Consider the following 13,237-nt stretch of genomic DNA (forward strand, 5'->3'; position numbering starts at 1 on the left):
TGCCTTTCGTTTTTTTTTTTTCCCTGCCGTTTGTTTTTCTCTTTCTTGCTCCTGCTGGCCCGCAGGATTACATTTCTCCTGTTTCAAGTGGGACCTGCCATGCTCTTTGTTTACAGCATCAGAGCTGACTGTTCACTGTTTGATGGTTATGGAGGACTGGTGCCCCAGTCTGCAGATTTTTTGGAAGCAGACCTTTTTGCTCCTGGATAAGTTGATGTTATGTTCTATTTGGGGGAACTTTTTTTTTCTTTTTTTTTATTTGATTCCACATGGTGCCTTACTCTCTTTATTGTGCATGTTGTGTTCCGAGACCTATACCCTGCTGCCACCCAGTGGCTATTTTTCTCTTTACTTTCTGAGTTTCACTACTTACAGTTAAATGTGTATTACATGGTTAATGATATGTCTACTGTGCTGTACTACCATTTCAATTATGTGCTAAAGGGTGAATATGGCTAGTAAGCTTACAGTGATTTCTTGGAATGTGCTGGGCCTGGGGGATGCGGATAAGTGGTATGCAATGTTTGATTCCCTGCAACAGCATCATCCTGTGGTGCTGTGTGTACAGGAAATGCATCTGACTGCTGACACTACACAACACCTGAAGCGGGCTTGGGTGGGATGGAGTTACCACTCCGTGCACACCCAGTACTCCAGACACAAAGATATTCCCTTCACATGCATGGACAGTAAAATTGATCAAGATGGTAGATACGTCTGCTTATACTGTGTTATCTATGGAATTCGCTGCATTCTAAGTTCGGTATATGTCCCTCCCCGTATGGTTGCACGGTGCTGAATAGAGTGATGGAGTTTGGCGCTACTCACCCAGATGTACCTATATTGATAGTGGGGGACTTCAATATAGTCATTGACCCCTTGATAGACAAACATAGTATGGGTTCTGTGAGCCTTGCCGCCTCTACCACCCCCTTGGGGAAAATGTTAGTGGAGCTGTCTCTTTCAGATATCTGGCGTCTCAAACATCCGGGTGAGCGGTGTTACTCCTGTTACTTATCGACACATCACTCCCTATCCAGAATAGATCTAGCGGTATGTTCTACCCGTATGTTGAATCAAATAACCTATGTGGATTATCTCCCTAGGGCCCTCTCGGATCATTCGCCCTTGAAACTTCAAATGACACATCCTGGCTCTGGGGTGGTCGGGGGGAGTCGGTGGAGATTGAATCCGCACTGGCTGACGGTTTTAGATCCGGCTACAGTGATATCGGTGGTGGATGAGTATTTTGCTTTGAATGGGGGCTCGGTGTCTCTCCGGGTGGAATGGGACGCCATGAAGGCATACCTCTGTGGCCACTTTATCCAGCGTATCATAGGGGTAAAGAGGAGAAGGGGACACTTGCGACAGGATCTCCTAAAGGGTTTGAGAGAGCGGGAGGAGCAGCATATTTTACAACCGACCGAGGCTACTGCCCGGAGACTCCGAGCTGCACATACGGCTCTCAACACCTTTGATGTGGAATCCGCAGCCCAGAAACGCACATTTGCCAAACATTCCTTTTTTGTGGAGGGGGAGAAAGCGGGTCATATTCTGGCGGTGGTAGCCAACGCCCAAAGGGATCCTACCTACATAACTAACATTCAAAATCAGGAGGGGGTGGCGGTGACGGCACTGAATGACATACTAGAAGTGTTCCACCGCTATTATCTGACGCTTTACTCTTCTCACTTAAGAGGCGACACCAGCCCAACTGGGGCAGTTTTTACATGACCTACCTTTACCGACCCTTACACTAGAACATAAGGATTTCCTGGACGCCCCATTATCCTTGGAAGACCTGGAAGCCGCAGCAGCTTCCCTGCATAATTATAAAGCTCCTGGGTCAGACGGGCTCCCGGCTGAGTTGTTTAAGTCTGTGGGGAAACCCTTACTCCCTAAGCTGCTGGAATTATGGAATGCCTCACTGGAGTCGGCACCCTGCCTGGGTCAATGCAGGAGGCAATAATAGTAGTCTTGCCCAAGCCTGGGAAGGACCCTCTACTCCCTGACTCCTATAGGCCTATTTCTTTACTTCCAGTTGATATCAAAATCATAGCTAAAGCCCTGGCTACCCGTCTCACTGGGATCATACCATCTTTGGTGCATCCTGATCAGACGGGATTCATCCCTGCCAGATCTACGGCCTTGAATATTCGTAGACTATACCTTAACTTGCAGATGCCGGTGGAGAATCCAGGGGCTAGGGTGATTTGTTCATTGGACGCTGTCAAAGCATTTGACAGCGTCGAATGGCCATATTTATGGGCGGTTTTGCAGAGGATGGGATTTGGACCGGTATTCTTGTCATCTAGAAAATTATTATACTCGGCCCCAGTGGCGCGCTTGTGGATAAATGGAGGGCTGTCTCCTACCTTTCCGCTCCACCGGGGGACGCGGCAGGGATGCCCGATCTCCCCGCTATTGTTTGCGCTGGCTATTGAACCCCTGGCCTCCCTATTGCGCTCGCACCCTGGAGTGACTGGCTTTAGAAGGGGATCGAGGAAGGATAAACTGGTGTTATACGCCGATGATTTATTACTATATCTTAGCGATTCTTCCTCCTCCCTTTCTACTGCGATGTCCATAATAAATGAATTTGGGACTTTCTCAGGCCTAACTGTAAATTGGGACAAATAAGTTATTATGCCTGTAGACTCAGAGGACAGTTTGCAGCTGGGCCCTGCCACCCCGTTGAGGAGCGTTCATAAGTATCTGAGAGTTTTCATTTCTAGGGATGTCAGAGCCTATGAAAAACTGAATATGGAGCCCTTGATATGCAAATTTCAGCAGAAGCTGGCTGTTCAATCAGGGAGACATGGAGTGTCAGTGACTAGGCAGGGGGATATATCCTTCACTTGATCTGACAATCTTACTATAAAACAGCTTGACCAATCTCGTAATCTCCTAGTATATTTTTTACGAGTGGGAATTAAAGTACACTTATAGATCAGATACCACCTTACTAGTTGCTTCATCTGTCAATGGAGAAAGGTTAGACTCCAGGTATTCACACACAAGCATATCCCAGAGATCAAAGAATGCAGCAAGATGGGCGACCACTGGATGGGGAAGATCCTGATGGACAGCCGGATCTAATAAAGAGGAAAACAAAAAATATACAATAGTCTATAGGTTTTTATGACAACAAGTGTTGATTACATGGAGCTTGCAGTGTCGGACTGGGGTCCCCTTGGCTCACCTGAGGAAATCATTGTGAGATCTCACCCTCTATGTATACAGATCATATGCACTTTTATTGGCACTATACAAACTGCAATCACAGCAAATAAAGGACACAAACCATATTAAAAAAAGGAAACCATATCAGCACAATTGTATAGAGCTACTGTGCAGCTCGCAGAGCAAATTACCAGCAGCGGCTGCAGCAATAGCTTTATTAAGGTAAAAAAGATTTTTCATTATGTCGCATGACGTTGGCAGAGGGCTGACAACTAGTTGTCTGGGTGGGGAGCCACTAAAGGGTCTCGGTCTGTCAATAAAGCTGCTGCAGCAGCAATGGCTGGGATGCTCCCTGAGCTGCACAGTAGCTCTATACTGGCTGCAGGGAACCATATCAGCACAACTGTGCCGAATTGTACCCTTTAACATAGGTTCGTGACTATTTTCTGCTGCCACCTCTGTCCGTGACAAAAACTGTCCAGAGCAGTAGCAAATCCCCATTAAAAAAAAAAAAAAAAAAACTTCCCTGCTTTGGACAGTTCCTGACCTGGACAGCAGACATGATAGAATACACCACTTCCTGCAGGACATACAGCACCTGATAAGTACTTGAATAAATAGAAGTAAATTAAAAATCTATATAACTTTCTGACACAAGTTGATTCAAAGGAAACATTTTTTCGGCCGGAGCACTCCTTTAACTACTGAATGCAACAGCTTAGCCACAGAGCGGTAGATCACATATAGAAGTTCCCCCAAGTGCATCACTTCCTACACAGTTGCTTACTGCCTCTAAAAGTGACATCAGAACATTTAGGGTAGCTTCACACATACCGTATCGCAGCTGATTTTCTGCTGCGGATCCGCAGCAGATTTGACCAAATGAATGAACACAGGATTAAATCTGCACTTTAAAATCCGCAGCAGATCCGCAGCGGATTTTACAGTGCGGATTTAACGCTGTGTTCATTCATTTAGTCAAATCTGCTGCAGAAAAGCAGCTGCGATGCTGTACGTGTGAAGCTACCCTAATGTGCACTGGGAGCTTCCTGAAAGCTCAACTACCAACTTTAGGGTGCGTTCACACGTACAGGATCTGCAGCAGATTTGATGGTCCAGAATTGATTTGCTTTGAATCTTCAACTTCAAATCTGCTGCAGATCCTGTACGTGTGAACACACCCTCAAGGGAACAGTTCTACAGTTCCACTTCCAGAAAGACTATGCCTCAGTGCACAAAGCAAAGGTGGGTAAATATGGTGCTGGCCCACACACACACTATTCTAGTCTACATATCTATGTGGTTTGTGATTCGGTCTTTCATTTAAAACAGTTTTATATAGACAGCACAGATGTAAAAAACAAACAAAAAAAAACAAACAACAACCGTAAATGTACCTTTGTGAAATTCCGCAGCAATTTTCAGAGCACTTAGTCTTTTTGGCTTCCTGGACACATGTGCCTCAGAAAAAGATTGTTTTTTGCCGGTTGATCAGCAGAATTGCTCTGTCAAGGCAAAATACATTTGTTCATTTTTATTAAAACATTTTATCCGCTCTTGTGCTGAACGCTAATTTGATGTATTTTATCACAGAAGAGAGGAGAGAGAGCTGTTTATGGTCAGGATGACTGTGCCCTCCTCCGCCAGGCTTTATCATCAATCCCAAAATGCAGAGCTTCACATAATAGTTAACAAAAATTAGGGCATCAGCTTGTACATACATAGATATCAGTCCTAGACAAGACTCTTTAGCATATAAAAAGGTACTGGGAAAACGACTAAACCAGGCCAACAGGTTCCCTATAAGGGTGGTGGGCTTCTTTTAAAATTACCAAGGTTACTATAATAAACCTATGTAAGATAATAGAGAAGCGTTTTAAAGGGGTACTCCAGTGTGTGTGGGGGGGGGGGGCACTTTTTTGCTGGGAACGTGGAGGTGGTGGCCGAGGGAAAAGACGTCCACTCACCTCCCCGGTTCCAGCGGCGGATCCCGCATCGCGGCGCTCCGGTGCCCGGACGCTTCCAGGTATCTGACGTGGGCCTGAGACGATACGTGAGCGGACCTGAGACGTAACGTCTCGGGCCCGCGTCAGACACCCGGAAGCGGCCGTGAACCGGGCACCGGAGTGCTGCGATGCGGGACCAGCCGCTGGAACCGGGGAGGTGAGTGGACGTCTTTTCCCTCGGCCACCTCCTCCCCGTTCCCAGCAAAAAAGTGCCCCCGCGCTGGAGTACCCCTTTAAAGAGGACAATTAATCATAACCTATACAACTAGGGTGTAAAAAGATGGTACTTTTTTTTTAAAAAAAAGAAGCCTCTACCCGCTGTTATGTTCCCATAAGGCAGGGGGTGCGGAGAAGAAAAAGGAACCCCCTTAATGTACTGGGTTGCCCCACTTTATGAATATTGGGGGGGGGGGGGGGGGGGGGTGCTCTGCTTTGACATCACTCTGGTGCTCAAGACTGCAGTGCGCCAAGTAAAAACTTAGGAGGGACACTTTTCACTTTTCAACTATGTAAATGATCAACCAAGAAAGAATGAGCTTCCTAGGACACCAAATATTTCAACCAATCTTAGCTTTAAAGTGTCACTGTAGTTTCATTATTTTTTTTTATTTTTTTTTGCAGAAATCAATAGTCCAGGCAATTTTAGGAAACTTTGTAATTGGGTTTATTAGGCAAATATGCCATTCTGCATTCAAAAAGACTTTCCCCAGGCCCCCTCCCTTCTCTCTCTCATTCACTGCTCATTATCAGGAAATCTCGACTTTTACATCAGTCGAGCCCTGTGTTACCTATGGAGAGGGGAGGAGGGAGATTAGTCGCCAGCAGAGAGCACAGAACAAAGGATTACACAGTGGGAGCTGTGTGAAGGCCATATTCAGAAGTCAGAGAGGTCAGTGCTGACTTCAGAGGAGATAGCCTTTGCTGTCCTGTTTTGGTGCCTCATCTGACCTCCACCCCTCCTCTCTCCATAAAGAACCATGAAGACAGGGTGAGAGCTTGAAACTGCTTTTTCATGATAAAAAAAAAAAATATGCATTTTTCGGCAAATAAACCCAATTACAACGTTTCTTAAAATCTCCTGTACTATTGAGTTCTGAATAATAATAATAATAATAATAATAATAATTAACACGACAGTGACGCATTAAAATTAATCAAATACTTTACTAGTGACTTACCTTATTGACAAACTGTGAGAAGACAAGTTGCTTAAAGCACAATATTTAAAAGGGCAATTTTGAGGAAATAGAATAAAAAATATTCAATTTCCTCAAAATTGCCCTTTTGAGTAATTGTGCTTTAAGCAACTTGTCTTCTCACAGTTTGTCAATAAGGTAAGTCACTAGTAAAGTATTTGATTAATTTTAATGCGTCACTGTCGTATTATTATTATTTTGTTTATTTTTTTTGAATATCCAAATATTTAGTGTTCTAGAGAGCCGGTATATTCATTCTTGGTAGATAGATTACATATTAAGCCTTACCTGTTGATTACACTATCCAACTGGCTGAATATTTCCATATCTGGTTCCATGCCAGAATCAAGTGAGAGGGAATGTTTCATAATGTCCAACAACTGCAAATTCCAGCGAGGATCAACTGGTGCACAATTGTCACCTACATTAGAGGGAAAAAGGTAGCTTTTGGAATTACTGTTAAAATGATGATCCACCAAAAAAAAAAACAAAAAAAAAAAACGACTAGTATAAACCTGCATTAATGAGCAATCCCATAAATGGTACGCCATCACATTCAATACTTTAAAGGGAAACTATCAAGCAGGTTAGATTAGTCTCCCTATTGCAAATAGAGCGATGAAGATGAAGGGATCAGCCCGCTCCACTGATTTTATCAAATCTATTTTTATTTAAATACAAAATTTTAACATAAATGGTGCTCAACATACAGGTATGAGAAAGGACACGCAGGCCTTATATTAGCATCAGCATTATATTAGAAGTGTAAGATATTTTTTTTATTTTCTAGTAAAGTTTACACTTTTTGTGAACAACTAACAACAAAAAGAAACCTGTGGCTGAAAAATGACATACAAAAAGTTATTTCAAACTGTAAATTATATAGACAACAAGATAGGTCTATTTTCGTGTGGAAACGAACATACTAAGCGGCTTGTTTCTGTGGGGTATCTATGCCACAAGAGCCAGAGAGTTTCAGATATATCTAAAAGAACACACTCCGTGTTTTAAGAAATTTACTGTGATTGCCTGCCTGCTTCCCAACCACTAAGTTCCTCTAACCTAGCTATTTGCTGTACTTTGTAAATCCATTCTGTAACTCATGGAGGGGAGGTTGACCTCCAATGGAATGAGGAGTCTGGCTGCCATCAGCAATCAGCTAGGCAAGTTGTGCTTCGTATGGGTAAAATTAGATGTGGGGATCCAGAACAGCAGTAAACCTGCATCTAGTGTTATCCCAACCCCATTTATCTTGGGTATACATTGCAAAAATGCCCTGATTAAAGCACAGCTGGCCAATATACTGTATGGGTGCCTTCACACATACCGTATCGCAGCAGATTTCATGCTGCAAGTTTATCGCAATGAAATCAGCTACGATAATGATCACTATGTAACTAAATGGCAAAGTATTTCCTCAGCAGGGCATTATGTGCCTTTATTTGTACCATTCGGATTTTGTACGGGAAATCCTCTGCAATACGGTATATGTGAAGGCATTCTATGTGACAAAATACCAGGGTGGGCCTTGCATCTCCAGCAATCATCATTATCCATAAAATTCAGCTGTGTTAGTAAATGAAGTGTTCTGTACCACCATGTTCTTGGTTGGTATAAGATCTCCTGAATTTTTTAACAGAAGCCATGGATGTGTGCAAAAAATTGTGCCACAATAGAGAGGGGGTAAAGGTATTGTCTAACTCACGCTCTCATGCAGTAATCTAACTTGGTTTGTCGTCAGCCTCATTCTGCAGGTTTTGTATAATATGTAAGGAATACCTTAAGGGAGGCAAGTCAAGTTTAAGAATTGTTCGAGTCACAAATCATCCCCCATAGCTGGGAATTTCTTGCACAGTTTATCACAACGACTCTTAAAAATCCCTTCCTGAAGACTCGCCACAGTACCATGCGGTATTGTAGGCAGCAGCTCAGCTAGGGTTGGTGTGGGTTTTACAGGACGTAGATGAGGGGTTGAGGGGAGGCATTGAGAAAAAGGCATATGTGGCGGGAGTCTACAAAAACCCAAAGTTTTAGAAAAGTATCTCTGCCAAACATCCAGTGCTCCCTGCAGTAGTGGTCTGTAAGGGTATGAGCAATCTGACTATAGGCAAACTAGATTTTAATGCCTTTCCAACTGACTACAAAGTGGTGTTTATATCAAAGTAACCAAAGAGCCATTTTGATAGATGGGTCGTTCTGTAGTAAGTCCTTAAATCTGGCAAGCCGCACCCTCCCTGAATTAAGAATGAGTATGATATCCGTGGACGTGAGTTTTCCCAGATAAACTTGGCAGGTAATTTGATTGGTATTGTCTGTAGCAAGTATAATACTATATTATATATAGTAAAAAAGTAGGTAATATATACGTTTTTACTAAATTCATTCTCCCTGGCCAAGAGACAGTAGGGGGTTATAATTTTTTAGTTACACTCCACTGATAATCATTAGAAGCGGTAGATCAGCACTTTGGGGATGCTAGCCCCATGTTCAGTGCTTCAAATGGCCATACCAGACACAAGATCACACTACAAACTGCACAGGAACGGCACCAAGGATGAAGGTAAGAGACTTGTGACACAACAATTGACAGCTGGAGGAGGCGGGGCCTGAAGAAAGCGGCTGGATGAGAGACGGAGGATAGGATAGCAGATTTTTTTTTTTTTTTTTTTTTTACACACAGGAAGGTGTGTGGCCGATGCTCGACAATTAGCCGAGGATTTGGAATTTTGCCTGTCCTTGACAGATTGCCGTCACTTTTACAGTGGCTGATGAAGTATTTCTTGCAAGGCTCCCGGCCTATAATTGGCCCTTAAAGCTGAGCTGTGATTGTTTCCTCAAAAACACTGATTAATCTAAGACAATATTCTTACTTCTCAACCAGTCTTTTACCTAGAATAACTCTTCCTACCGAAACATCCTGCAGGGGAGAATTTTTAAGCTGCATGGTAAAGATTTAAAGGTAGCAGTAGACTTTACCAAGACAATTCCCAAACATTTTGAGAATGAGTCAATTGTCTTAGCTGGCAAAACATATTCCTGTACAGTTTCAACATCATATTAAAAAGATTACTAACCTAATCTTGAAGTGTAGAGTAGTTTCATAACACTGTTCATTTCTTCAGACAGTGGACTGGAATAGAACCTACTCAATGCTTGTGCCCCGGCATCAATCTCTGTGCGTAAATGATCTGTATAAGAAAAAGTAAATATATAATTTGTCTGTTTAAGTTCCTTCATACACTGGAGAATGCCAGCTTAAATACAACTACCTGAGTTTTGTGCTAAAGAAATTCCTTATATTGCCACAGGGCTTAAAGTGAATCTGTCAGGTCCATTTCAAAATTCTAAAATTGTTAGATAGCCGTTAGGTCAAGGAGACACAAGGTATTTTAGAATATCTCCTAACCTCCCCTCCCATACCTGACCCTGCCTGACAGACAGCTGCCAGCTGAGCTCTAAGCAGGAATGGGAGGGGACCAGGTGTTAGACTAGGTTTACACATAGCATTAATGTGTCTCCGTGATCTAACAGCTTTATAACAGTGCCAGCAGTTTGGAATGTGAATTGCATCTGACATATTAAAGGATTTTAGGATTAATAGTAATGCATTACATTACCTTAATAGTTAAATAATGTTCAGCTTGCAAACATTTGTTACTTGCAAAAATGTTTGAATTAAACACTCAATGTTGTAAATAAAACGTCTATTTAGAAAAAATACTAATGAAATTTACAACACAAAAGTGAAAACAGAATTTCAATAAAATAAAATAATTTAACTTAAAATATGACCTTTTTTTAACTGTCTGAAAAAGGAAAATGAATCTTGTTATAAGTCTCAATCATATTAAACCAATGACATACATCTATGTATCTGATTTATATTGACCTCTTCACGACTGTGTATATATACACTCGTACACATCAGCAGTCCTGAAGGAGTAAATAGAGCGAGCTCATGCTACGTTTACACAGAGCGAAAATACGCCCAATCGATCGTTTAACGATTTTGAAGCAACGATTTTTTTTTTTATAACAATCATCGTTACTGCAATTGTTTTTAAGATCGCTTAAGCCCATCTTTTACATAGCGTAAATCGGTGAAAGCCTGTTTACACAAAGCGATCTGTGAATTTTCAGTGAACGACGATTTAAGAACATGTTGAAAGATTAAAATGAACGATTTCTCGCTCGTCATTTGCTGTGTTTACACGGTACGATTATAGCTCAAATGCCACAGTTTATGCGGAAATTCGAACGATAATCGTTCCGTGTAAACGCAGCATCAGAAGCCGAGAGCGCTCTATATATGGTGGTTGTCAACTGCAGACACCTGCCACTAATCAATAGTGATTACGGATTTAAGGTATGTTCACACACATTGGAAGTTTTATTGCGTTAATATAACAAAGGATGGCCATTAAATAATTACTGCAATGAAATTATTAATTCAAGTAAACAATTTATTGAATTGCATTTTTATTGTGTTAATGCATGTGTGACCACAGCGTGAAATGGATAAATGACAGGTATGGCACCTGTGCGACTCGTTAGGGGTCATTCACTCGTCTGCAGAATTCAGTCCATGCACCGACTGTGTTCTGCGGACTGGACCTCGGAGCTCACAGAATCATGATTAGTTATGATGTCTGGAGCTCCTAAACAGTTTAAAAGTTTGCGATAGCGTACTGACAGCTGCGTAGCTGTGTCAGTACACTACCGCAAACTGTTAAACAGTTTAAGAGCTCCAGACATCATAATTAATCATGAGTCTGTGAGCTCGGAGGTCCAGTCTACACTCTGCACAGACAGCATTCTGCAGACGTGTAAATGACCCCTTACTTTGGCAGTCAGACGTCTCTACTAGGCCTTGGTACATAGATCACGTCTGTTTGTGTAATAGCACAGGCATCAAGCGGGGAATGAGGAGGAAGTGAGTGACGATCCGACAGGTTGGCGGTCGCTTTCTCCTCTACATCGCTTCATCTAAAAAAAAAGTGACCCCTTATATAGCTTAACTGTCTTTTAAGTTTAAGGGTACAAACACACACACACCGTATACGCAGCGTATTTACTGCTGCGATTCGCAGCAGATTAGAACTAAATAACTGAACACAGCATCAAATCTGCTGCAGATCTGCTGCGTATACGGTGTGTGTGTTTGTACGCTAAGGGTACAAACACACACACCGTATACGCAGCAGATACGCAGCAGATCTGCAGCAGATTTGATGGTGCAGATTTGATGCTGTGTTCAGTTATTTAGATCTAATCTGCTGTGTATTTGTTGCGTATTTGCTGCGTATCGCAGCAGTAAATACGCTGCGTATACGGTGTGTGTATACCCTAAGGGGGATTTATCACGCTGTCTTGATTTGGTGCACATCGCAACCACAGATCAGCTTTCATTTTACCAGGGCAATAGAAATCAACACTGAGCTCTGATTGGTTGCTATGGGCAAGACTGCTTAATTAATTTTTTCCTTAAGACTACAAAAAAAAAAAAAAAAATTACAATAAAATAAACTAACCCAGTTCAGATGGCAATTTTTTGGATAAATGGCAAAGCCAGCGCATCCTCATTATCCAGTCTAATGAGCTTGATTTCTCAATGATCAGCTGGACAGAATGTTGAACCACCAAAGGATCATCCATCCAATCACCTTCCATTTCCAAAGCATTAAAATTGAGATTGTCTGTATTAGACGATTTTGCTATCAACTGAAGATCGTGCATCGCAAGTGGAATTTTTCTGTAAAGCAATGGAATAAAAAAAAAAATAATAATTAGAGGGCAAGTTGACACTACCAAGAGACTGTTAAATTATTGTCAACCTCAGCAGAGTATAACAAAATGCATGGTATATCTAACAAGTTGAAAAACAAACGCAAGAGAATACATGTGAGCACAAAGTATATGATAAACAGAATTCCAGAAGTAGAAAAAAAAATGCCTAATAGACCCTTCTAAAGGAGCGTTTTCAACGTGCATGCTAAATGTAAACAATGAGACGTGAATGAGGCTTTACCTGTCTTTTCGTAGGCAATGTCTGTTGAGGATATAAAGAAGGACTTGTCCGTCTCTCAGAATAGTAGATAACATAGAATCCTCAGCAGAAAGGATGGCATTAGGCACTTTATCAGGCCACAAACCAAGTGATAACAAACAACCTCCATGAGAGGATCTGAGAGCACATACTTGACACTGAATAATATCCTGCACTTGCTGAAACAGAAAAGCATTATACGGTTTATACGACCAGACAAATTAATCTGAATTATGCAGCAGTGGTTAAAGAAATATTAGTTCTAGCAGTCATGCTTTAGGGTGCATTCACACGTACAGGATCCGCAGCAGATTTGATGCGGTGTTCTGTTATTTAGATCAAATCTGCTGCGATACGATGTGTGTGAAGCTACCCTTAAACTGCTAAATAGTAGGAGAAACTATTACTTTCCACTACGTCACTTTACAGCTGCTGTAAGATAGTCCTCATTATAATAATGGGTGGGTGGAGATTATAATGACAATGCCAAAATTCAGTAGAACAGAAAAAACTAGTATCAGTACAGTTGACCCTTTCTGGAAGGATTTTTAACCTTGATATGTTTAGCGTTCCGCCAAGGGAAAATGATTTTTGGACCTTTCACATAAATACCACTTTTATTTTTCTTCAACTTGTTCTGTATTTTTTCTCTTTCAGACTTATAAGCTCTAATATGTTATTATGAGCACATACTCCTATTCTCTTATGCCATTGTTTCTATTTGTTGCTTGTCCAATATTGTCAACCAGTTACTTGACATTTTAGGTGTCATGTGTTTGTATAGTTTGATTTACAATAAAAAGTGC

At 41.7% G+C, this 13,237-nt stretch overlaps 1 protein-coding gene across 2 annotated transcripts in view; it reads right to left on the reverse strand.

Annotated features, from left to right (window-relative positions):
* Positions 1 to 3,008: 3,008 nt before the first annotated feature.
* The window catches only part of LOC138795523 (midasin-like), an 82,126-nt gene continuing 71,897 nt past the window's right edge, over positions 3,009 to 13,237 (reverse strand). For both annotated transcript variants that reach the window (XM_069974739.1, XM_069974738.1), the window contains exons 48-53: positions 12,414 to 12,610; positions 11,917 to 12,137; positions 9,460 to 9,573; positions 6,674 to 6,806; positions 4,581 to 4,688; positions 3,009 to 3,095 (exon numbers count right to left, since the gene is read on the reverse strand). In XM_069974739.1, coding sequence (XP_069830840.1) covers positions 4,646 to 4,688; positions 6,674 to 6,806; positions 9,460 to 9,573; positions 11,917 to 12,137; positions 12,414 to 12,610 — 708 coding nt within the window. In that variant the 3' untranslated portion in view covers positions 3,009 to 3,095; positions 4,581 to 4,645. The remainder of the gene's footprint in view (positions 3,096 to 4,580; positions 4,689 to 6,673; positions 6,807 to 9,459; positions 9,574 to 11,916; positions 12,138 to 12,413; positions 12,611 to 13,237) is intronic.

Source organism: Dendropsophus ebraccatus, chromosome 6 (assembly GCF_027789765.1).
Source record: "Dendropsophus ebraccatus isolate aDenEbr1 chromosome 6, aDenEbr1.pat, whole genome shotgun sequence".
Taxonomy (NCBI): Eukaryota; Metazoa; Chordata; class Amphibia; order Anura; family Hylidae; genus Dendropsophus; species Dendropsophus ebraccatus.